The following is a 25,935-nucleotide window of genomic DNA, read 5'->3' as shown; positions in this document are numbered from 1 at the left end:
ACTGTGATAAAACCTGCAAGCGTAATCGAACTCTACCTGCATTTTATCATCACACTTCAAACCATAAAAAAACCGCCAAAAGCTATATCTTCCTTTCAGTCCGAATTATAGTTAGTTCTTACAGACTGCTATTGCGCTGCATGCAAGTACTCTGTACACTGTTGGTGATGTTTAGCTTACTGACAGTTACTGCATGCATGTTGCATGTTTAAGTGGCCCGTTCTTTATATTGATATCCTTACATGGAGCCTTTTTTCCCATAATCGACTCCAAGCTTGGAAGTGTACAGAGGTTTGTGCGAACGACTGCATCTCATTAAAGGGTAACAGTTTACGGACTGGCCAGATTCCCTAGAGTAAGGCTTCTTTATCGGGAATTGTGAACGCAGTCTATGTTTTGGAAAACTGTCAGCAATTTATCCGCCATCGTCGGTCGAACAGATATTTCCGGTTTGCACTGTATTATTAGCGTTGCCGGGTAAGTTAATTGGCTTCTTGTTTTTGCTTTGGTAAAGCTGATTTGTTTCTTCAATACGCGCACTACCGATTATCTATACTTTGCAAAAGCAAAGATTCTTCAGTTGAACCAATTATTTTGATACGGCTGCAGAATCTTGCGCCGGTGTTTGCACGTACAGCCGTACGTACAATACTCGTCTGTTCCTGCATTCTGTAACTTCACAATGCAGGCATGTATAATGCATTTTCAAAAGTTTTGTTTAAAGTGACAAGACAACAGTAGTGTGTCAATATGCATGCAGTACATAAGATTATCCATTGGGATGAACCTTTTCCAGTGCAACTGCTATGATTATTTTTATTAGAACCAATTTGCGACGCCATCGGCAGGTATCGACGGAACGATTGAATTACGGGAACCTCCGGAAACTTGCTAGTCGCTGTATATGGCTAACTTCTCGGTTATTCTTTTATTTTATTAACAACCTGATAAAGGTTTGACCCCGATAAAGCATTTAATTCTGGAACAAAACATCGACGAGAAAGTAATGATTGTCTGCCGCATAATTTGTGACAGTTATCGCAGTCACGTGCATTACCGACTGTCCCCATAGAGCAAAAGTGTATTTCATATGCACGTCTCATTTCGGTTTGTGTTTAGTTACTCTAATGAGAAGTCCATGAAAGTGACACAGAAGTACGATACCATGCCCCAAGCCAATTTAAAAAAAAAATGACTAAGAAGGTAACAATTTTTGTAAAAATTCGCGCGAAGCTTAAACATCTTTGTTTATGTACGGTTCTTCTTACACGACGTGTTATGCTACTACAGGATCCGTATATTTAGTCACCTATTTAGTGCGACTCCCCTGGATAATTTTTATCTCATAATCGGTACCGATCACTGGAAAACATTATTGGACATGTATCTGGGCAATTTCAGCCAAGAAGGATTTTCGGCAAAGGTCTTATATATGCTGCTCCTAGAGCAAATGTACATACAACTTTGGAATATGGACTTTGATCGTTCCTAAAATTTGTTGTTGAGCCCTGAAATGTCTCAGTGACGGAAGCTACGAGTAATAAAATGCGTGGACAAGCGATTATAGCGGCAACACGTAATTTTTCGTCTGGAACACTTAATTACAACTATCTCAGTGTCGCTGGATATATGTATGGTTTGTTGTTTATTACAAAGTACCACGCGACAATTTCCATCAGCCTTTTAAAAAGGCTAGTAAAGATGCCTGATTGATAAGTACACAGCGGTAAAACATGTGCGAAAGTGATTCTTTGATAAGTTGATCAGGCCGTCGATAAAACTGACTCACAGACATTAATACACTTTTATTTAAGTTGTAATAAAGTAGTACTTTCGCTTTCGTTTTATTCGCCAGTTAGTCAAAAGCTCAATCGCAGTCTTTTTTAGCTATGGTTTCCCAGAACAGCAAAACTTATCCGTTCCTGTTTGTTAAGAGTAATATCGGTTAGTTTGAAATTTATAAGATTATTTCAAAGGACAATAGCAACATAAGCTGAGTGATATATGATACTACAAGTTGCTTGGTGAATGATGATTGGCTGCAGGTAAACAATGGATAACTCTTCCGTCTCTATGAATCTGACGGCGTGCGGATGGCCAATAGCCACTGTCCCCAGGCATAACCTGGACCGGCACGACATTCGTCACCTGGATCTCTATACCTATCCGCTGCTACTGCTGATTGGTACACTCGGCAACTTGCTCAATATCATCGTTCTCAAGCAAGAAAAACCATGCACATCAAAAAACGTGTACCTCGTTGCCATTGCTTTATCGGATATGCTTTTTATGTAAGTTTCACAGTGCAGTTTATAATGCTCTATACGTTACAGCATGGCGTAGTGTAATCTGTTTTTCTCACTGATTTTTTGTGCATCTTACATGTTATTACCATACGCATACGTGAAAGTATGCATATTACCATTTTCAAGGTGCATCATTAACAATTAAGTTCTTGTCATTTTCTGTGCTTGCTCTCAAAGGTGGATGGGATTTTTCGTGTACGTTTCCAATTTCGACGGGGAGGTACATGGACGGCCTAGAGATTCAGTACGAGCAATGGTCCGCCACATGGGCGGAGCCTGCCATTTCTGCCAGGAAGTGGCGACAATTTTTTCTTCCTGGTATGTTCACGGTCTGGTCTCCACTTGAACCACCCCGCTATGAAATATAAAACTGTATTGCAGAGTAATTAAATTATCGCGCTACGTATCATGTCATGCACGTAAGGACGAGTTCAATATATACTAATCAACATATGATTTTTAAGTAATTTTTCTATTACCATTAAAATTTTCTGTAATTAAATATCACGTGTTACCGTTTTTATATACAGATACCATAATGTTTTCAGGTTGATCATCGCGTTCAGTGTGGAGCGTTTTATGGCGATCCGGTGCCCCTTAAAACATTTAGTAAAGGACAACGTCCGTCAGTCATGGATCAATATCGCAGGTATTCTTCCGACCGCCATTGTCCTGGCTAGCCACCGTCTGGTCGATTATTACTGGTACCACGCGACCGCCATTACTGGCTCACCGTACAAACGACCTGATTTTTTGGATGGTTGGAATAAAGTCTACACGTGGCTAATTGTGCGTACTAATAACGAAAATAATTGCATATATCGACTACTTCTATATATCTGTATGCTCACTATAATACTGTGTTATTATTCGCTTTTTTTGTAGACCCTGATCAACGTGACGACCTTTATCATCATATTAGCTGTCAATGCAAAACTTTTGCGGGAAATTATACGAACCAGAAAATTCCAGCAGGTGGAGTTTCAGCGCTCATTGGCGTCGCATACATCATCGAACAGCAGTGACAGCACGCCCAGCAACGCACGTATCAATCCGCGAATGGAAAAGAACGCTCTGATTCTGCTAGGGGGTGTGGTGCTCATGTTCCTCATTACACAGATGCCGGTCGTTGTGCATAACATCCTGCATCTGCTGGAGAAATCCTGCATTCGCCGATATCCGGTGGAATGGCGCCGCGTGGCGGTGCCGGTCTGCAATTTTCTCCTCAATGTCAACTATTCCTGCAATTTTCTGGTTTACTGTAGTATCGACAAAAGGTTTCGGCGGAGTGTCTTTTATTTGTGTCATGCTGTCCCTCGGTTACGGTACAGTATCGCAGCGGATTCTCGACAACGGCACACAAAGAATTCGAAAAAGCCGGTACCGGTATCGCATTCACGACCGAGGAACACAGTTAATGCAGTGTTCAGTAACCTGTCTGTTGAATGATACTAATTCTTACATGTCGGCACAGTTCCTCCTTTGACCAATGTGCTATTTTCGAAATTCCTTTCTTTACGTCTGTAATATAGGTGCAAATATCTGATCTTGCAGTATATCTACGAGTATACTAATTTTCTGCTTGTCATTTCTATGCACAGTACATACATAAGCAATAGCTTTCAAGTACAGATAATGCAAACTAGTTCTCATAAGTGATCGTATACGTATACTGCATTATGTATTTGCTTCGTTATCTGTGCTTACTGATTAAGCAGTTATTTTCACTACCTTTAACATTTTCGGATGTTTGTTTGTGCTTAAAAATTATTAACAGGGATTAAAAGAATGCCAGTTGTCCAAAATATTAATGCACCTGCAACTGTTCTTCAGAATAATGCAACAAGATTGCTCTTAACATTACGACTGAAGCCTAAAACTTTTTTTGCTGTCCTAAAATTGATGAAGTGCATCTTATACGGGGTGTACTACATCTTCAGTCTTCACTAACAGAAAGACACGAACTTTCTATATTAATATAAAGGTACAATGTAGGACGAAATGGTCGCATAGCCCCATACCCAGCATTCTGTACGCATGCGGTGCAGTGCACTTGTACGAACCGGATATTTTGAACTTAGTCGTACAGTGCACTGCGCTGCATTCGTACTGAATGTGGAGATGTTGGGTATGCGACCATTTTGTCCTAAGCTGTAAGTTGGGATAATATTAATATAAAGGTAAGTTGGGTCCCATCTTTAGGTCGATCCACAGAAGTAGTCCCGAATATGTGGCTCTGTTTGAGAAATTATTTCGTATTTCTGTACTTGAATTTGGTAATAATTTAAGCATATGACGCAATCAATCTCTGCGTGGTGCTTGAATTAAATTTTCTGTTAGTGTAACATAGCTTATCTTTTCAAATTATGGGGCATGTCAAATGTTTTTCTAAACTGCGTTTGCAAACAATTATACGCACAACACATAACTTCGTAAAACAATTTGTATTATGCGCTTTCTGGCTGTCGTGGATAAAAATATGACTTTGCCTAAGCCGCCGTGAAATATTTTCCACGAGCAAAGCATAACGCGCGTATTCCTTCCTTGAAGCTACCTGTGAAGTTTACGACAGTTTTACTGCTGGGATCGGTCTCTCTCAAAAGAAAACTGCAATACCTGCTACTGTTACTGAAAGCGATCCGGATTATTCGAAGTTATTTATTAAATCGCTCAGTCGTGTGTATAATTACGTAGTTCTGTTCTTTTATGGAGCAGCATTTTAACGCACCTTGAACCTGACATTATGGTCGTAGGTTTTAAAATATCCGCAATTCCGCATATTTATGATTATAATGCATACTTAATATTTCGTTCTAAACTTGTACTACTGTGCCTTACGTACGGTTAGTGTTATTGCTCGTTATGGAATGATTTACAGCCGTGTATTGGTGTACCTTTTCAAGCCAGCCAAATTAAATTGCAGTTGTCGTACACCGCCCATAATCATACGGTTAGTCATAATGCGCACTTATTGTTATTGCCTATTAAACTTAAAAAAACCATTCCATGACAAAGACAAGCAAGTTGCGTAATAACTCATCGGCAAAAATTGTCGGTTCTCGTCGTCAACCTAGTAGAACGTTCGTATACCTGGCACGGCAAGGCAATCTGTAATTAAGTTGAACGTCCATATACACTTATATTAAGAGCATTGCACATCTTTCACTTTCTTTGCACTGAAAAAGTTACATCTGGTTTGTTGTATAATCATTTGAATATTACTCTGTTTGGAGCTGGAAAAAGTGAGCTCTCACCGATAATTTTATAATGTTAGCTTCGTTGATCTCACCGGCAAATCGTGGAGCCCTAACAATTTTACTTGCCATCGCTGATTTTTTTATATGTGGTAAGAATTTATTTAAACACGCACTTCTGTACTTTATCCCAAAGTACGAACATCTGTATTAATTCTTTCTTTTAACTTAAAAATGCACATGCCGTCTATGAAGCAAACTACAACTTACTAAATTTTCCAAAATGCAACTACGTACGACATCGTTTTATGTAGCTAACCTATAAAGCTTGCAGCTTGAGCGTTATTTTAATAAAATATTTTATACGTTGCTACCGATTTTATTTTCTATGAGCAAAACACATGGGAATTATGACAAGCTTTATTTAAATCATTGAGTTATTAAACTTGCTGCAACATAATATCTATATAACTGCAACATCTGCCTACATTATTATACGCATAAGCCGTGCCGAAGATTACTTGCAACTTGCAACCATTTTGCGCCAATTAATTATTACACCGAGATCTACATAATGCCGTAACATGTTTGCACGTAACGACGGCAAATATCAATAATTACGTAGAGCACCGGCCTCGTACAATTACTCGTACTATCTTGCCAGCAGAATAAACAATTTCTTTTCTAGGTGCTCAGTCCCAGTTTATGAATGATGGTTTCTTTGGAGCAAACCAGATGCGCAAAACATTTACCGCCAGAATCCCAATACATATGCTACCTTCTAATGACATCGTAGAATATTTCGAGTGGGGTAGGTTTGCGCACTTTTCTTATCAATTTCTCCTACTGCAATATGTAATCTACGAACAGTAAAACGCATGTTCTATCCACAATGCACAGAACTACTGAAATCACATTATTCTACCTACATTAAGAATAGTCAAAAAGTTATTAGTTATTGTCTAATCAATTGTTGATCTGCGGAAAAGGTGTCGAAGTGGGACAGCCGGTATGCCCTTTCACTGGCATGCTTGTCCGTGCTAGACGCGGGGTGGGGGTATCGCCCCATGGGATGGAGGAGAATCTGGAAGATCTCGGAAATTATCCAAGTCCCCATTGTTCCGTCGAGTGCGAATGTATGGGCAATGGAGATTATCAGTGCCGGTCGCTCTGCGCTCCACCCCCGGCAGATGCTCTTTATTGCATGCCCGTTAGTATGCCTGGAGAATGCTGCCACAGATACGTATGCGGTAAGAAAGCACGTACGTTTATAATTTGGCACTATAGTTAAACAATCGAAAATGTACAATACTTTTTCAAATTAAAAAATGTCTTGAACCGAACTCCGTTTTTTGCTGTTTCAAAAATATTTACTTAACAAAACTAGACAGAATCTGCATCTAGAATTGCTAACGCACATACAGTAACTAACGCCACGCAAATTCTACAACTTCACACAGTATCGATGCAGCTGACCATGAGCTTTAATTTTGACAATACATTATTTTTTTCATATTAAAACTGAAGAATTATGTATTACCGCAATTATGAAAGGTACGGCCGGATGTATTTAGCAATAATTGTATAATAAACTGCACTGCTGCATATTGTTATAACTGTACATCAAATCAACGATATGTCTAAATTGTCACTTCAACTTAAATATTTTCATCGTGTCATGTAATTAATCTGTTTCTGGCAGATGATGATATCGACAGTGTTTTTCCTAATATCAACGATGTTGATTTCCCCGAGCCAAAAACCACAGCCAGTTTAAACAATATCAGCACCGTATTATGTGCAATCCAGGCTCCGTGCTGCCGGATAGTGTCTGTCATTATTTCTTCCCGCGAGCCTTTATGGGAAACCGCGGCCCGAAGGGTATTTGTTTCGGCTACGACGATATCCGCTGTGCATGGCTGGACGACAACGAAGTGCCCGGCATCCGTCAGCCGCCTATTCCAAAGAAAGCCTTAAGCGCCAAACAGTCTATACAGACAATGTTTTTTCGAATTGATCCTAACGGGACAGTATTTTCTACGAAAATTCCCATTCGAAGGCGTGACCAGAGTCTGATAATAACTCCAGTGCACTAAAAATATGCTGTCAAATAATTGTCGGTATAAAAATCTCAAAAATGATTCTCATTAGCAGCATATATGATTACGATTATAATCCATAACTGTGCGAGAAGAATGTATATCGATCGCACATCTTTTGTTGTTACGTTGTTTTGTCTGTTTGTTATACGCATTAAATCACTGCCCTGATGAAATGAATGATCATGTTCCCATAAATCAGCTGTTTGCCGTCGTTAGCGTCTTGTCGCACCGGCGTGATGCAGCATCTTCGAACGTTCACCATTTTTTACATTTACAAAGACTTAGTATTCGTATGTGCTATGTACCTATGAACGGCTGATCGCGAACCGCGACAGACATGTGTTTAGCTGATTACAATAATCAAAAATGTTTCGTCGAAAGTTTGCAGTTGTCTCATGCTGTATAAATCAAGACGGCAGTTCGGTGCCACAGTTTTTTTTGTTCCTGTCAAATCTATTATACACGATTGTACCCACAGTACCGTTAATGTACTAACTTGCAATAAAAAAGTACCAAAGTAAGTATGCTAGAAGAGTACTCGGGGGAAAGAGCATGGATTTTCCCCGTCAAATAGCATCCCCCGCCCCTTTTATCCCCGTCAAATAGCATCCCCCGCCCACGCTCGTACAAATAGCCTGGACTTCCGGGCGGCAGCTCTCTCTCTCGGTGTGTGTGTGTGTGTGTGTGTGTGTGTGTGTGTGTGTGTGTGTGTGTGTGTGGGTGTGCGCATTTTCCCTGTCTGTGCTGTGTCTGTGTGTCGGACAGAGGGCAGTGGTGTGCACCTGCTTGCTATGCACCTGCTTGTTAGGCTGGCTTGCATAACATTAGTTAATGCAAGCCAGCCGTTGCAAGCGCCATTTTTCCACCGTGTGGATGCAAGTTGGTTTTTTGAATCTCCTCGATTCAAATCGCTAAAAGTAAGTATTTAATTATTAAATTTTGTATATTTGTATGATTATAGTTTATATAATATTATTCTGTTTTCAGATTCCGTGTGTATGTGTTTGGTGTCGTTTGTGGGAACGGATTGTCGTGCGTGAGCTCCGTTTGGAAAACGTATGTGCAATTTTTCTTCCATTTATTTTATACATATATAATTATAATAAAGTTAATATTTGATGTTATATGTTATAATATGATGTTATAAATGTTACAATATGATATTTTATACACTAAAATGAAAATAACACAAGATTTCTTATTTACAGTGCGTATTTGCGTTTTTGTACACAAGCATTCGCTGTGTGTCTGTGTCTGTGCGTCGTGCCTTCCGACCACGTTTCCGCCAACGGAATAATGTTAGTACCATTTAAATTTAAATACATATTATATATATTTCTACTGTTTTCTTGTCCACAACAGAAATCCTTCTTCACTTCCGTTTTTTTTGCCGTCTATATCGGAACCATTCCGGATCGCCAACGGACAGACGTTAAGGTAAAATCAATGAATTTCCTATGGTATTTTCACACGACTTTTATTTCTTAATTTTTTCGCAGAAGCATTATTTCTTTATTTATAACATTATAGGATTTTCTTGGTAAATCTTCTATTAGAATATAAAAAAAACCAGTTGCATATAACATGGATACAAATTGCAGTCGAATATTTAATTTGAATGACTGCGCCGGAAGTGTGTGCAGTTGGTGTTCTCAACTGGAAATAGAACCAGTGTTCCCGACCTCCGCATTTCAAAAAATGTTCGCTCAGGTTTCACGGAAACCGAGGAAAATAAATTTTTGAATGCAGCAGGGAAAACGAGGAAATCGGGTTTTGGTTTACCCGAATGGGGAAACCTCTGCCCGATTTTAATGTGAGGGCACGTTCACGTATCACGGTGTAGTCTAGGGGCCCCTGCGGGTCTCTCATTTCCAGGGTCATACAAGGCCTCGACTCGTTACTGTTAAAGCAACGTCTGTGGGCGGTCGCCATTGAGTTTCTATGCAAGTACAAGGGAACTCAGGGGCTCATAGGGATTTCTATCCGGCATGGCCCCAATGACGATACCAACGTCTGCGGGCGGTCGCCATTGAGTTTCTATGCAAGTGCAAGGGAACTCAGGGGCTCATAGGGATTTCTATCCGGCATGGCCCCAATGACGATACCAACGTCTGCGGGCGGTCGCCATTGAGTTTCTATGCAAGTGCAAGGGAACTCAGGGGCTCATAGGGATTTCTATCCGGCATGGCCCCCAATGACGATACCAACGTCTGTGGGCGGTCGCCATTGAGTTTCTATGCAAGTGCAAGGGAACTCAGGGGCTCATAGGGATTTCTATCCGGCATGGCCCCCAATGACAACACCAAATTCTGCTGGCCTCGAACCCGGTTCTCGACCGCGTTATGTACTGTATTTGCTCAGCGTGACATAACGGGTCGAACTGAAGTTTTTTTTGTGCCTTCTATTACAGGCATATCAACTTTTCTTTTTTTCGTTTTTAAATAGTGGGTACCGTGATGGTACGCCCAAAGCTAACTCCGGTTCGTAACCGGAGTGTGCAGGCAAATGTTTTGCTGGAGAAGAAGAAGAACATCATCATCCGAAAGTCTATGACCCCATCGTCACAAGAAAATATGAAAAATTGCCCAAAGTGTCGTCAAAAACTTGTGGATAACCATATAATTCGAAACTGCCCTGAACTCTCCAACCTGTTTGACCAGCTAGTGACAAAAAATCCAACCGAAGCTAAGTACAATGAAAACGCCCTTAACGAACTTGATTGCCCCACCACGGGATTAACTGGATGTTTGGATCAAGTTACCAGGGCTCTTGCCCGCCGTTCCGGAATAAGGTGCACCAACATGTACGATACCAAACGATACAACTCACATATCCCTGGTCGCTTGTTCGGCGACAAGTGGGATCTCGACTTTCTCGCGAGTTCACTCAAATTCCCTAGCGTTCTCAAAATGTTTGAAGCTTTAACCTTGAGAGGGAATTTCATGATTTTCATGAAATGCAGTAGCCGACAAATGCTGAAGAGAAACCTTTTTCACTCTGCAGTTATGGTTTACTCGAACACAGGTTAGTAGATTTCTTTCCGTTCTATTATCTTTTTTAAACAACGAAAAAAAAAAGAAAAAAAAAATTTGACTGTTTTAGGAACAAAAATCAACATTTCAGTTTTCGATGGTAGCGGAAGTTATGGCTCGATCTCCGAGCCAAATTGTGTGGGATTCATCAGGACAGTCCTGGAAGAATCTAAGGTGTTTCCAACTCTTCATAAATTCTTCGCGGATCAGTGGCTACCGACAATTCCGCGGAAGTTCCACAATTTTCTGCCGGATAGTGTCCAACACGAAAAGCCTGTACTTGGAAAAGCCTGTACGTACCTTTCCAGATATTTTGTTCATACCGTTATGGAAAAGGTCATGGCAGGCCATGACTTGCAAGCTTCTCTCCGCGAAGTCGGCGTCAGTGTTCAGTTGATGGGGCACCGAGTAAATTTTAGCCGTCAAGTCACATCGCAACAGATTACCGAGATCTGTAACCATATCCGAAGTGCAATAGGAGGCGACTACTTCAGAAGGGCGTATGATAAACTAAGGTTGGGAGATCGGAATCTATTTTGCTATGCTAGAAGCCATTTAGTAACATAATAAATATGGTTTACAGACCCGCAACCGTGTCCTCAGCAGCACCTAGTTGTCAGATCGTCCGCACGGAGATGAACCACGAAAACGATCCTATGAACGATGATGGATTTGAATTCCATTTATTCACAAATCCTTACTCGCCGCCTGGTCAACAGCCATCCACAACACATTCACCAACCAATCCATTCCGATGGTCGCAAGTCTACACACCACTGCCGCAATCCTCAGCAGCTACTGAGGCTAATAATCAGTCTCTTCAATCAACGTCTCAGGATGTCGATTCTAGCATGCATTGGTCGCAGGTCTTCACCCCGCCTCAATCTCCTGCCGCGGTGGCACAGTCTGGTGGTGGTGGTGGTGGTGCACAACCCGCGAATAATAATCAACTAAACGCCGATGCGGATGCAGCCATTGCAGCGAATATGGTATCGGACGAAGAACTGCTTAGTCCGGCTGTTCAAGAGCAAGCCGGAACGTTTAGCCCCCAGCCAGGACCGTCAGCGCCTCCAACCATACACGACTGGTCTGATACGTTTACGCTTAAAAAGGTGGCCCACAACCGGAACAAGAAATTCAATCACGATCAGTACTTTTACAGTCTAAAGATCAAATCGCTCCCGCAAGAGTTTGACACGGTGACGTCTTTGCAAGCGCTTCCGGAGATTTTTCAGGCCGTATGGGAGCTTTGCTCGAAAGATTTCAACCCCACTGATGCTGTCTGTGTGACGATATTTACGAAGACCATGGAAAATCCCATGCATCTCAAGATGCAATTTTTCAGTAATTTTAATCCACGTGACCTGACAGAAATGGTGATGAAGATAAACTCTGGTGGCCTTTTTTGTATCGACGACTCGTTGCGCTTGATAATTCAGCGTACCGTTATCCCTGCCGGAGGCGCTGCGAAGCGCAAGCATATCCACTCATCACACGACCGGAAAAGGTTTGCACGATCTATTGTGCAGGTGAATGTGGGAAAAAATCTTTGTTTGCCAGCTTGCCTTGTCCTCGGGCAATGTCATCACGACCCGAACAAGGATCGCGCGTACTGGCGCACTCTCACCAATAAGACCAGCTTGAAATTAGAGAAGAAAGCCTGTGAACTTGTTAATGAAGCAGGTCTGGATGTCGGGAAAAAATTCTCAATCCTGGGCATTGATAAATTCCAGAAGACGGTCTTGAAGGACTACCAGATCAAGGTAGTCGGGGCTGAGCAAGGAAATATAGTGATTGCCAAATTCCCCGAAAAGCAAGAGAAGCGCAAGGTCATTTATTTACTCTACGAAGATGGCCATTTTGATTTAATCACCACACCGTCTGGATTTCATCAGCGTGCATATTATTGTCACAGCTGCGATAAGGCCACCGACCACAAAGAAGAGCACCGCTGTCCAGGATATTGTCCAAAATGTTATCGGCCCCGAGAGCAGTGCCCGGAACCGGAGCCAAAGGATCGCGTGTTCTGTCAAAAGTGTAAGCGGGAGTTCAACAACAACGACTGCTTCGACATTCACGAAAAGCGGCGTCAGAACGGACGCACCTATTGCCAGGATTTGTTTATATGTCCGAAGTGTGGAGTTTTTGTCAGTTTCCTTACTCGTAAATTCAAAATTCATGAATGCGGTGAGATGTTTTGCCATCCATGCCAAGAGTGGGTGAAACAGGCCACCCACAAATGTTACCTGAAACCGTTGGAACCGCGCATGCACGGAGAGCAGAACCGTTTCGTTTTCTTTGATTATGAAACTTATTTGGACACGGAAGGGATACACAAGCCTTGTTATGCAGTCGCGCAATATTCTACTGGAGAAGAGTTTCGGTTTCCGCCTGATGGGGTTCCAATGGCAGGATACGACGTTCAGAAAGAATTTGGTGAATGGGTTTTTTCCGAAAAGCATCGTGGAGCCACATTAATCGCCCACAATTTCCGTGGCTACGACGGACACTTCCTGTTATCTTATCTCATTGAAAACAATCTTAAAGGAGTGGAAGTCATACGACGGGGGAGTCAGATTCTGGACCTTCGGTATCCTGCCCTAGAGATCTGCGCTCGTGACACCTTAAACTTTGTCATGACAAAACTTTCGAACTTTCCGAAAGCCGTGGGTCTAGCCGAATGCGAGCAGAAGGGGGACTTTCCCCACCGTTTTAATAAGCCGGACAATTGGGATAAAGTTCTGCCGTTTCCAGACCTTGAAGACTACATGATCGATGGTTTGAACCGCGCGGATAGACGAAAGTTTGAACAGTGGCACACCGAGGAAAAACACGCGAAAGGTTAGACTGTGAATTTTATTTTTCTAAGGTTTTGTACCGTTTTTCAATTATTTCTTCTACAGGTGTTTTTGATTTTCGTGCGGAAATGGCAGGCTATTGTTCGAAAGATGTTACAATCCTGAGGAAATGTGCTCTGCAGTTTCGAGACAACTTTATTGCCATGACGAACGTTGATCCTTATCAAAGCGTTACGATCGCTGCTGCTTGCTCAACTTATTTCAAGACTAAAATTCTTAAAAAGAAGGAAATTGCTGTCATATCCGCAAACGGATACCAGCCGAATCGTAAGACAAGTGCAGAGGCGACTCAGTGGCTTGAATGGCTACGGTTGGAACATCCGAACATTGAGCACGGACGGAACGGCAAAGAACGGAAATTTGATCGGTATTTTGTTGATGGTTTTGACCCTGATACGAATACGATTTATGAATACAACGGCTGTGTCCACCACGGACATCCTACGTGCACCAACGAAGATGACCGGACACCGTTTTCGCTCAAGAAAATGTCAGAAGTGTACGAGCAGTGGATACGTAAGAAGCTATATTTGGAAGGAATGGGGTACAATGTGGAAGAAAAGTGGTCTTGCGAATGGCTGCAGGAAAGAAAAGATCCGGACATCCAGCAGTTCCTGTTCAGTCAGAATCTGCGCGATCCTCTGCAGCCTCGTGACGCGTTTAAAGGAGGCCGCACCAACGCGTCATGCTTATTCAAAGAAATTCAAGACGATGAGCAAATTCTTCACTACGACATCGTTTCCCTGTACCCATTCATCAACAAGACAGCCGAGCATCCAATTGGACATCCAAAAATAATCGTATCCAACTTCAAACCCGTAACTGAATATTTCGGTCTTGTTAAATGCAGGGTCCTAGCACCGACCAGGATTCGATACCCCGTGTTGCCAGCAACCGTAAACAATAAGCTGATATTTACACTTTGTCGAACGTGTGCGGAAAAAGGGTTGAACGATTACTGTTCGCACTCGGATGAAGAAAGATCATTCGAAGGAGTGTTCTGTACTCCGGAATTGCACATGGCACTCAGACAGGGATATCAGGTCAAGGAAATATATGAAGTGTGGCATTGGAGTGAGACTCGGGTTGGCCTGTTCAAGGAATACGTGGATAAGTTTTACAAAGAGAAGTTGAAGCCAGCGGATTTCCTGCAGGCTGCACCACACAGCGACAGAAAGAGTTGTATGTTCAAGAAGTTGCCCTCCGCGATGGAATTCTTCTCGATATCAATCGTATTGAAGATAATCCTGCCAGGCGCGCCGTTGCTAAACTCATGTTGAACTCTTTTTGGGGAAAATTTGGTCAAAGAGATAATTTGCAACAAACCGTGTTCATCTTCTGCGTGAAAAAATACCTCGATCTGATACGATCCAAGTCCGTCGAAATCCACAATGTTCATGCCGTCACTGCTGAGTGTATGATGGTAACTTACTCTCAGAAAGATGACTATAACGAAGGTAGCAACTGTGCCAATCTCGCAATCGCAGCATTTACGACCAGTCATGCCCGCATCCAGTTGTTCAAAACCATGGCCAAACTTGGCCTCGGCTTCTATTTCGATACAGATTCGGTAATTTTTGTCCATAAAGAAGGGCGTTGGCTTCCAGATATCGGCAGCGGTCTTGGCCAATGGAGCAGTGAGTTAAAGCCAGATGAGCACATTGTCCGGTTTGTATCCTGCGGTCCGAAGGTATACAGTTACGAGACCAATACCGGCCGAATCCAGTTGAAGGTTAAGGGTATGACACAGAACGGATACACTGAAGATATCTTGAACGACGATCTTCAGCGCACCGGACAGAAGCTGGATTTCGCCAAACTAACCGAAATCCTAGAGGGCGCTACGCTACCTGTATGCATTAAAACAAAACTTAAAAACTTCTCCAGTAATTACTATCAATTTTTGCGCAGGTTGTGTACCCAGAGTACATTAAACGGAACTTTAAAGCACAAGAAATTTCCACCATTCGTCTTAAAAGCATCTACGTATGGTGTACGACAAGCGTGTGCTACTGGAGGATTTCACCACAGTACCTTTCGGTTTCAAGAACCCGGTAAGCGTGTTCAGTCACGTCTGTGCCGCTGTGTCAGATCAATAGTCAGATGTTAATGAAGAATGCGATGATACAAAACACTCAGGACGGCGTGCAGACTTTTATGCTTATATTTAGTTTTCATTTTACTACTCACAGGACCCGCAGCCACCGTAATGGACTTGTATCTGGAAGACGCAACGACCGTGTGGTACGAGATTAAACGTGACTCGTACATGGATTTCACAAGAAGACCAGTGCCGTATCATTCTGCAAGACCTTTTCGACTGAAGCTGACCAACGCTTTGTGTATACTGCCATGGAATTATCTTCGTCCGTTGTTTCGCAAATACTTCATCACATTTCTGATGGCACTATTCAGGATCTTTTGGATTCTTCAGTGTTAAAATGTAAGCCGATGGAACTTTTCTTGCATGGTGATGGGGCAAATGATAATCTTAAGATTACTTTCAAGACTGGAAAATTTTTCTGCATTTATTTTTCTCAAGCCAGGAATAAAGCTGTGTTGAAGTTTTCGCACGATAAATTCTCTACTATTTTTTCAACCCTTCGTTTGATGTTTTGATGCACTTATTTTTATAAAAAAAAGAGAAAAAAGCCCAAAAAAAATTAACAAAAGAGAAAAAAATTACAAAAAAAAAGCCTTGTTTAAAAAAAAATAAAAAATGGAAAAAAAATCAAAAAAAAAAAAAAAAGGTGTGGGGGAAAATGATAAAAAAAAAATGGGGGAAAAAAAAAGGGCAAAAAAAACCCCCCATCTGTACCTGTGTTAGGGATGCCTGTTAAGGCAATCTGACACGGCTACAGTTGAGGAATCATTGCTCGAAAATCTGTAATTTCAGTTACTGATTTACCAGTGGCAGAAGTTTACGAAGATTTACAAGTCAGACACAGTCGCAACTTACGTCAGAATTGAACGAACTAACATATTTGAAAATATATCAGGGACAGGGTGGTGTACAAAGTAAGTTTGACTCTCTCTTTTTCTTCGGATTTTTTCTGTTCAATTGCAAAAAAATGGTGGATCCTAAAGATTTGGAACCTACGTATACGCATTATCGTCGTGACTATCAGGACGAGGTAGTCCTTTCAATTCGAACATGATGGACGTGAATAAGCGCATAGAGACGTTCTTTGGCTTTTAAATCTGTTCCCTGGTCAGGATATTTACCAGATGGCTGAGGCAGGGTTCTATCACCGCGGTGCTGGTCGGTTGTATTGTTTTACTTGCGGATTGGGGTTGAAGATCTCCTACCTTTTGAGGATATCAGTGTGCATCACGCAAGATACAATTACACGTGTGAGCATCTAAATACTGTAGTTAGCAAGAAATTTATAAAGAATGTACTGGATGTGCAAGAGCAGCTAAGCGGATGGATGCTTAGTCGATGGAATCGGAGAGTTTTGAATTTCCACTGTGGTTGCGATGACTCCGAGGATCAAGTTGATGGGCCATATGCTCATTCCGATATGGAACTGGACAATCTGCCGGATGTCAGTGAAGTGAAACCCGTTGATGGTGTCGATATCTGTCCCCATATCCTTAATCATACTTTTCTTATGGGTAGAGGCGAATATGGCAGAAGTATGTTGAAAGTTATCTAGCACGGCGTTTGTGACACATATTTTACACTTGCTTTTATTTTTGTTCTTCTTGCAGTCAATAATATTTACCTTATCTTACACAATGGATTTTCCCGAACTGAAGTACCAGTTTCAGGACGGCAACGTCAAGTGCTATGAGATCACCAGCAAACCTTCATTATGGTTTGATACAATCGGTAACACTGTTATTCTTGCCCGCAGTCCCGCTTCTGACGGACTTAGTACTGCCCGGCAGAAAGGTATTATACTGGACTTACCTGCCATTAATAATCTACTCCTATTGCTAAACGAAGGCAAAATTCGATTGGGTTTGGACGCTGCGTGCATTGGACAAACCCCAAAGTACGCCCACATAAAAGATGCCAACGATACGGTTATCGATATTAAACTGGCTTACCACGCCTCCTTTGGACGTACGATCTCTATCTCGCTTGAGGGAGCCTTAATTATGCTGGGATACCGGAATTTTCGGAGCGTGTGCAAACTGCTTAGCCAACTTATTCCTAAACCGTAAATAAATTTGTTCGAACTACTTATTTCCTATTATTATTTATAAAATCATCTAAGAAAAAATGTAAAAAACCATAAAAAAAATAAAAAAAATAAAAAAAGAGGGCGTTGCCCCAAAATCTGCATTACTCTTAGCTTGTCTGCGGCCAAGCTGAAAGTATTGTGGTTTCTGGGTAGCACTCTAAATTAGGAAAGTTCCAGATTTCTTTAGAAGGCGGATCTTGACTTCTGATTGGCTTACGGTGCACGGAAATTCCTGCTTCTGCTCCGTAGCAGATATGAACGATGAAATGCATATAAAAAGGGTATGAAGGAACAGGTCTGAAATCAGTCTCACTTCATTTTCAGTTTTGCACGGTTCTTATTTCATTCTACTTGGAAAATGATTCACCATATCATAACTGTTGTTGTGTTTGACTGCAAGTTTGATCTGCAGAAAATTGCATCGTCCACTAAGTGTACATCTGTGAAGGATTTTAAGGCGCTCAATCTTACATCTTATGATGGGAGCTATTGCCAAGTTTTCAGTTCGGGCAAAGCGATCATCAATGGTGGTACTTCTGAAAAAGAAGTACGCACACTGTTGAAGCGATACCGTTTTCGCTTAACCCATCTTGGTTTTTCGGCCAAAGTTCTCAGCAAGCGCATTGCAAACATCATGGCGACGTACAACCATCAGCATCCTATTAATCTGTATAAATTTGCGAAAGCCAACAGCCTGTATTACGAGCCAGAACTGTTTGATGCGGCCAAAATGCGATACGACGATCTTGGAATCACGGTTAAAGTGTTTAGTTCGGGAAAGTGTACGATTTTAGGCGCCAAGAGTGTCAAAGCAGTAAACACTTGCATTGACCGCCTCCGATCCACTCTCCCTTCTAATCCGCCACCGTCTCCTGACTTTGATGTAAGTGCCGTGCGCAAAAAACGAAAATCTGCTACCTCGGACATTGACGAGTTTGTCAGGAACTTGAGGCGGAGCTCATGTGTGAGTCACTGGTTGGTGCCACCCCACCACTGCTACTCAAGGTACACAGACCACACCTCGCAAGCGCAAGCGGCTGCCGGAGGCAGATATGATGTGCGAGTTCAAGATTAGTACTAAATCTGTTAGTCGAAGTACGCAGACCACACCTCAGAAGCAAAATCGGACCAATCCGGTTAAGGCTGATTTGAGTCAGCCTGTTCAGGAGGAAAAGTCCAACGAGTTGGAAGAATGGCTGAATGAAATTGACAAATGTGGAGAGGAGGAGCCAGTCCTTACTTTATCACAATGCGATAAACTGGTTGCACAATGGGAAAATAATTCCATCGGAATCGACCAGCGTGACGAGTGCAAAACGGAAGAAGATGAGCCAATTTTTACGTTAACACAGTGTGAGAAACTGGTTGCGCAGTGTCCTAATAGAACTGTCGGCTTGTTTACCTTGCCCGAAGAATTGTTTTGAAAATTTCAGTTAATTTGCACGATTCTATTAAAAAAAATGAGTTTTTCCCATCGCAAACTTTGACTTTTACGACTTGACGTTTCCGTTGACTCTGCATGCATTGCTACACATTTTTCTGAGTTTTCCACATACATGTTAGGCAGTTATTTGTATTCATTGTTCTGTTAAGAAAAACTCCATATATTCGTTTCAAGAAAATGCGAAAAAAAGAGAGCTGAATTGCTCCAAATCGGTAGAAGTTTTAACTTGCCTGCGGTCAAGTTGAATCTACTGCTGTTTTGGTAATTTGCTCATTAAGCTGGTACAGGCTGCTAGGTTGCGTATATGTTGTAAACACTGTGTTACAACTTAACAAGGAATGGAGCGTGTAAATTTTGATTTTCGTTTCAAGACACCGTGTTCGGTGTACGTTTGTGGACCCACAATGTCTGGCAAATCTACTTTGATTATAAAGTTACTGAAAGAGCCGCACAAGTACTTTTATCCTTGCCCCAAGCGTATTGTATATGCATACGGCAGTTGGCAGAATTTGTTCAAAGATTTCCCATCTTCTGTTGAATTAATATCTGATTTCAATAAACTGTTTGAAGAAGGATTTTTCAACCCTGTTGTCCCAACGTTACTCATTCTTGATGATTTGATGGAAGAATTAGCAAATAATGTAAAAGCCTCAACACTGTTCACGCGAGATGTGCATCATAAAAATGTGACTGCCATTTTTATTTCACAAAACTTGTTTAAACAAGGAAAAAGCATGCGTGATATAGCAGTGAATTCTCAATATCTGATTTTGTTCAAAAGTGTGAGAGACATTCAACAAATTCGTGTCTTGAGTCGGCAACTTGGCATGAAACATTTAGAGGACGCATACAAAAAGGCCATTAAGGAGCAATACGGATATCTGATTATAAACTTGCGACCTGAGACTCCGGATAATCTACGACTCCAATCGCATATTTTTAATCACAGACGTATTTATACACCATGAATCCATCAGAAATTTTTGATATAGTTCGCGCATTGCAAACAATGTCACCCATACAACGCAGGAACTATTTTGCACGATGTACCAAGAAACAAATGAGTGCTATAGAGGAGGCATGTTTAAATTTGCTAAAAAGTTCAGCCAGTCTTAGCAAAACAGAAGTCCACCAAGCTAGAAAATATGCAGCAAGCATTAAGCGACTGGCAGACCGCGATATTCCGCGAAAACGGAAACAGAAAATTTTGCAGCAAAAAGGCGGATTTCTTGGTGCCTTACTACCAATATTAGGAACACTGTTATCTACATTCATTGCAAAATGAAGACGTATGTGCTCGTACCGGAGACAGAATATAATACGGTGATGAAGCCGTGTCCAACACCCTGGACGAAAGCGTATCAAATTCGGAGCGAGATCGAAAGACATTTGCAGCACCAAGACAACACCGAAAGAAACCCTAGTGTACAAAAGCCTCCTCAATTGGATCTCGTAGCCTCGCAACCGACACCGGTATCAATCCAAACGGAAATCCCTAGTGCACCGTTGCGGTCAACCATTACTCACGATCATGCCGCACAAGTGGATACCGTACCCATGGTTCAGTATTTTCCCGAACCTAAACCTCTAACGGTAGACACTCAAGCACAATCCGATCCAATCGAACCTACGGTTCAGTATATCGAAAAGGAAAAGCCTGTATATTATCCGGTGTCCGTGCCTCAGTATATCAATGTACCGGGAAGACCAATTGTGCGGCATGTTTATAAACCTCAGCCAAAGAATAAACGGATTTCCAAGCAGGCCCGTATTAAAAGTACATCTAGCACGATGCGGCAACCAAATCTGTCTAAAATAACTAAAGGACCAGCATTACCTGCCCTGTCTTACAACACCCTAAACCCGCAGCCTGTGTATCAAAATGTTCCAATGCCCACAGCAAGCAATCCGTACTGGGAATTACGCAGTCCTTCTCCTACGCTGGCTTTAGCTGATAACACTACTGTACCGAATGTTGAATGGCCAGAAAGTGACGATGATTTAGATTCTTTATATGCGATACCATCCGCAGCCTTAGTACAGCCTTTAACGTACGAGCAGCCGCAGCTACCTACTAGTTCAAGCCGGAAAGCTATCACATATGCGCAGCCACAATTGCCAACATCTCAGCAATTGGAAGCTTTGACCTACGAGCAGCCAAGTATTGCAGCACCTGCGGCCAGAAAAGCGCTTACTTTTCAACAGCATAGTTTGCCAGCACCGACAGTCACGCCAGCATTGACATATAGGGCACCAAACAAAACCCCCCGTTCCAGCAATTTTATACAAGCCAGAAGAAATAGTGCCGCTGCGAAGCAAGAAAGCCAGGAGTGATAACCAGCCTCCAACAAAGAAACATAAAACACAACACCAGACAGGCGGTGGTGGTTGGATATCTTTTGCATAATGGTTTCATTGGATGATTTGTATTTGGACCCCCTCTAACCCAGGTAGCTTGGGCGGAGTTCAGCGTCTGTACGCGGAAGCTAGTAAACACGGATTCACAAAAGAGCAAGTTGAACGATACTTGCAGTCAAAAGACACCTACACCGAACACCGGCCGCACCGCTCAAAATTCGAAAGAAGAAAAATCATATGTGTCGGCGTAAACGATCAACATCAAATTGACCTTGCCGATATGCAGAAGTTTTATAAGGAAAACGATGGAGTGAAGTACCTGTTAACCTGCATAGATTGTTTCTCACGATATGCATGGGCGATTCCTGTAAAATCGAAGAAACCAAAGGAGATCGTTCGAGCGTTGGAAAAATCTATGGAGATTTACGTACACCGCCGCTAAGATGTCAGAGCGATAATGGAAAAGAATTCACAGCAAAGGAAGTTAGAGATTTCTTTCGCGACTGTGGAGTTAGTTTTTTCACCACAAAGAACGACGATATAAAGTGTGCGATGGTGGAGCGCTTCAACAGAACGCTCAAGGACAGACTTTATGTCTATATGACAGAGAAGCAGACCTACCGATACCTGGATGCACTGGATAATGTAGTATCAGCATATAATAACAGCGTGCATTCGGCTATAGGTTTTGCACCAAGTGAAGTGGACGTAGAAGAAGCTCGCGTTATTCGGGGGAAAATGCTTGAGGATGATGAAAAGGATACAATGAAACCTCCTGTTTTTGCTGTTAACGACTATGTGAGACTTGCCAAAAAAAAACTTACGTTTGAGAAAGGCTATGAAACAAACTACACGGAAGAGCTATTCAAAATAGTAAAAGTTGTCAAGAAAGGAAAGCAATGGTTGTATGCAGTTGAAGATTTATCAGGTGAAGCAGTGGACGGCCTGTTCTATCGTCAAGAGTTGTCGAAATTTATTATGACTGAACGACCAGGTCATAAAATATCACGCATATTAAGGACGAGAAAGCATAAAGGAAAGGAACAATATCTCGTGAGATGGTACGGTTACGGACCAGCTTATGATTCATGGGAAAATAAGGAGAATCTAAAATGAGTTTTTACATGTCATTACCAAGTTCTGCATCCAAGACGATATTCCCGGATAATCGTCCTGGCTGCTATACGACACAACTCGTCCGTTCAATTGACTTGGACGGATCGTGGGAGGTTGGACTTTCTGAACTGATTCTCCCGCCAATGGAAATGCGTTTTCATTCAGATCTAAAGGTTGGGATAAGCAAACCATATTTGCCGACTTTTGAAGTGTGTACACTGCCAAGGAAATTATTCTATAGAGATGAATATGATTTAATCAGTAGCGTAAACGAAATGCTCACATACAATCCGCGTTTCGCTCGCAATTTGGACTTTCGCTACAGCCACCACGACTTGATTAACAGAGAGCCTAAAGACTTACCCCAAACAACGGAAGACGAAAAAAAGCAGTATGAAAAACTCCCTTTTGCAGCCATCAAAATTCAAGGAGATCACGGACAGCTTTTCGTGCGCGGTGACAGTCAAGTTATATTTGAAGGAGCGGAGTATACACGTGCCCTTGGATTACACGATAATTATCCTTATATGGGGATTGAAAAGGAACCTTTCGTGTTACGTCCACCAAAACATTGTCGCATTGTAAACATTTACTGTGATTTAGTGGAATATCAACTCGTAGGGGATGCAATGGTCCCTGTTCTGCGCACGTTGTGTACCGAAGCCAGTTCGTACGATGGTACTGTTCTGCGCTTTGAAAATCCACATTACTTGCCTGTTCAAAAACAGACATTTAGCTCAGTGGAGATTGAAGTGACTGACGACAGAGGAGAAGAAATACGATTTCATAGCGGAGTAGCAGTGATTAAGTTACATTTCAGACCAAAAAGATATTAACCATGGTACTCAAAGAGCACCATTTTAGCGAATCTCGCTACACAGATTTATTTGCCAAACAGCATGGTTTCGGTATGCCAAAATACCGAGGCGCACCAGTTTTTGGTGGCAGCTTCTGGGGGCGGGTGATAGGATTTGCTAAAGGTCTATTTAGCAAAGCTGCACCCTACATTTCGAGCCTTGTAACCAAAGCACAACCACATATGAAGACAGTTGCTTCTAAGGCAGTGGAGTCGGTCATCGATACAGCAGTAGAGAAAGTTAACAAAAAGCTAAAAGAGTCCGCCGGCGAAGAAATGGGCATTAAGGGAGGACGCAGGCGACGGAGAGTACGAAGACACAAAGCGCAGAAAACACGTCGACAAGCAAAACGCACGCCAAAACGAAAAGGAACAAGAAAACGAACCAAGCGGCAGTTAGCAATCGACGCTATCGCTAATAGATTTTGACAAAAATGGCAATGATCGAAGCAAACTCGGAGCCTTCAATGCTTCTGGAAAGCCATCTATTTTACCTACCGGCAACACTGACAGAAAGATGGAATACGAAGGACTATGACATTGGGCCAGCTCAAGCAACATTCGATTCAGCAAACGATATTGTTTTTACTATTGCTCCCTCTCTGAGTGAGTTGGTGAGCCTAGCGGATATTAGATTTAAGTGTGACTTGCACGTTACGAATAAGGATGGCGCAGATTTGAAGGACTCGGACTGTCTGGCACCAATTAACAACATTTTGCACAGCTTATTCCAATCTGTCACCGTTAGTATCGGTGGCAGGAATGTCACGGATACAAGCACGCTGTATCATTACCGTGCGTATCTAGAGTCGCTGCTCGGCTTTACGGATCAAGCTCAAAAATCGCAGTTAACTCTATCAGGATTTGCATTGGATAATAACTGGGAGAAGAAACCAGGTCATGTAACATCAGCGGATGCGGCGAAAGTGAACCGTTTCTGTAGCGATGGAGCTAACAAACGACGCGATTGGCTACAGAATATGAAACCGTTACAATTGTCAGGCAAGCTGCACTGTGATCTGTTTCAACAAGAAAAACCACTCCTGCCTGGAGTTGAGCTCACAATTAAATTGGTGAGGAACAAAAATGAAGTGGTTTTTGTTGCTGACAGTGATAGCAACGCCCCAAAAGCTGTGGCTATAAGAAATCCACGTTTGCAAGTAAGAAAATTTGAGCCATCTCCGGATTATTTTACCGCAATGAGCAAACAACTACTCAGCAACACAGTCAAATATCACATTGAGCGAGTGGTGATGCGTGAACATACACTTATTCTTGGACAGCAACAGGCTGTTTGGTCCAATATTGTAATGGGACAGTTGCCGAAAATTATGATTTTTGGCCTAGTGCCTAGTCGCTCGTTTGCCGGGGAATATGCATCATCACCATTTAATTTCACGCACTGCAATTTAACGAACATTGTTGCCGAGATTGACGGTCAGCTATTTCCCACACAAGGCTACAATTTAAACTACGAGAAAGGCAGCTCTATACAAGGCTATGAAGGCTTGCTTGATACACTTGAACGTCTTAACGAAGGAGCGGGTGAATTGCCAATAGACCGCGAACAGTACAACAAGGGGGGATTCTGCCTATACGGTTTCGATTTCACACGTGGACACACAGGACGAGGAGCAATGTCCTTATCGCGTCATGGAAATCTGAACATACATTTGAAATTTGCTAAGGGTTTGGAGGAAAATGTTGTTTGTGTTGCCATGCTAGTATTCGATAACGTTATAGAAATCAACAATAATCGTCAAGTCATTTTTGACTTTGCACCATGAACAACATACAGATCCAAGACGCGCTACAGAGAGATCCGAAAATCCGCGAGATTTTTATCGGAGTGTATTCTGCCAACAGAATCCCAGACAAGGAATTTCCCGGCGCTTACATTGTCAATACGGAGGTGGAGGGCGATCCCGGACAGCACTGGGTTGCATTCTACTGTGTCTCACCAGGCATACTTGAGGCTTTCGATTCATACGGTGAAAACCCATCCGTTTACTCGCAGCATATCAAGAACTGGATGGGAGACGACTTTATTATTTTATCTAACACGGAGCGACAAAGCGTAAACAGCACAGTATGCGGCCAATACTGTATGTTTTTTGTTACGCTACGCTGCTACGGATATACATACAAGGATGTCATGTCAGCGTTAACCAAGCATAAAGGAGTGAACGATGTGTTCGTATGCAAATTTATTAACAAGTTTTTCAGTATGCGAACACGAGTGAAAGACCGGAACTTTATAAATGGACTTCTCAAAAATTAACAGAAAGCAGGTCGCAGGTACCGTTTTCTGGGTGATTATGTTTGGCCTCCTACTCAGTTTCTATTCCCTGCAAATCTATCAATCCATCAGGGGAAACAGAAATATAACGGAAATCGATATCAAGGCATCGAAGGACGTGACAGAAGCGTTTCTAAATACTCTGAGATTAACGTCAGATGACGTCGGCGGAAACAA

At 42.2% G+C, this 25,935-nt stretch overlaps 3 protein-coding genes and 1 pseudogene across 5 annotated transcripts; all 4 read left to right on the top strand.

The window, feature by feature from the left end:
• The first annotated feature begins 261 nt into the window (after positions 1–261).
• Positions 262–4,152, top strand: LOC129588367 (neuropeptides capa receptor-like). Of its 3 annotated transcripts, none has more exons than XM_055482553.1 (7): positions 262–477; positions 824–1,203; positions 1,291–1,944; positions 2,046–2,291; positions 2,484–2,624; positions 2,855–3,095; positions 3,192–4,152. In XM_055482553.1, exons 4-7 carry the CDS (start codon positions 2,053–2,055, stop codon positions 3,753–3,755), a joined length of 1,185 nt encoding a protein of 394 aa, XP_055338528.1. In that variant the 5' UTR covers positions 262–477; positions 824–1,203; positions 1,291–1,944; positions 2,046–2,052; the 3' UTR covers positions 3,756–4,152. The 3 variants fall into 3 exon arrangements, with proteins under 3 accessions (XP_055338528.1, XP_055338529.1, XP_055338527.1); XM_055482554.1 differs by having other exon boundaries at positions 262–1,003; positions 1,120–1,203; XM_055482552.1 differs by having other exon boundaries at positions 262–1,203.
• A 1,224-nt stretch (positions 4,153–5,376) lies between these two features.
• On the top strand, positions 5,377–7,756 carry LOC129588464 (uncharacterized; annotated as a pseudogene).
• A 3,729-nt stretch (positions 7,757–11,485) lies between these two features.
• LOC129588301 (uncharacterized) lies at positions 11,486–14,399 on the top strand. The gene is made up of 3 exons (XM_055482466.1): positions 11,486–13,475; positions 13,538–14,292; positions 14,343–14,399. The coding sequence occupies exons 1-3, from the start codon at positions 11,486–11,488 to the stop codon at positions 14,397–14,399; spliced, it is 2,802 nt and encodes a 933-aa protein (XP_055338441.1).
• Positions 14,400–23,893: 9,494 nt separating this feature from the next.
• On the top strand, positions 23,894–25,246 carry LOC129588300 (uncharacterized protein F54H12.2-like). Its single transcript, XM_055482465.1, has one exon. It carries the CDS (start codon positions 23,894–23,896, stop codon positions 25,244–25,246), a length of 1,353 nt encoding a protein of 450 aa, XP_055338440.1.
• Positions 25,247–25,935: the final 689 nt, after the last annotated feature.

Source organism: Paramacrobiotus metropolitanus, unplaced genomic scaffold (genome assembly GCF_019649055.1).
Source record: "Paramacrobiotus metropolitanus isolate TYO unplaced genomic scaffold, Prichtersi_v1.0 Parri_scaffold0000029, whole genome shotgun sequence".
In the NCBI taxonomy this organism is placed as follows: Eukaryota; Metazoa; Tardigrada; class Eutardigrada; order Parachela; family Macrobiotidae; genus Paramacrobiotus; species Paramacrobiotus metropolitanus.
The sequence above is the reverse complement of the archived record's forward strand: the minus strand, read 5'-3'. Positions and strand labels throughout refer to the sequence as shown.

What these genes read in the sequence shown, in the direction of transcription:
- LOC129588367 (XM_055482553.1), top strand. Translation starts at nt 2,053, where the DNA reads ATGGATAACTCTTCCGTCTCTATGAATCTGACGGCGTGCGGATGGCCA. An exon ending in TTATCGGATATGCTTTTTAT is followed by an intron (nt 2,292 to 2,483) that starts GTAAGTTTCACA and finishes TTGCTCTCAAAG; the next exon opens with GTGGATGGGATTTTTCGTGT. An exon ending in AAGTCTACACGTGGCTAATT is followed by an intron (nt 3,096 to 3,191) that starts GTGCGTACTAAT and finishes CTTTTTTTGTAG; the next exon opens with ACCCTGATCAACGTGACGAC.
- LOC129588300 (XM_055482465.1), top strand. Translation starts at nt 23,894, where the DNA reads ATGGCAATGATCGAAGCAAACTCGGAGCCTTCAATGCTTCTGGAAAGC.
- LOC129588301 (XM_055482466.1), top strand. Translation starts at nt 11,486, where the DNA reads ATGCATTGGTCGCAGGTCTTCACCCCGCCTCAATCTCCTGCCGCGGTG. An exon ending in CGAGGAAAAACACGCGAAAG is followed by an intron (nt 13,476 to 13,537) that starts GTTAGACTGTGA and finishes TTTCTTCTACAG; the next exon opens with GTGTTTTTGATTTTCGTGCG. An exon ending in TTGGACATCCAAAAATAATC is followed by an intron (nt 14,293 to 14,342) that starts GTATCCAACTTC and finishes TGTTAAATGCAG; the next exon opens with GGTCCTAGCACCGACCAGGA.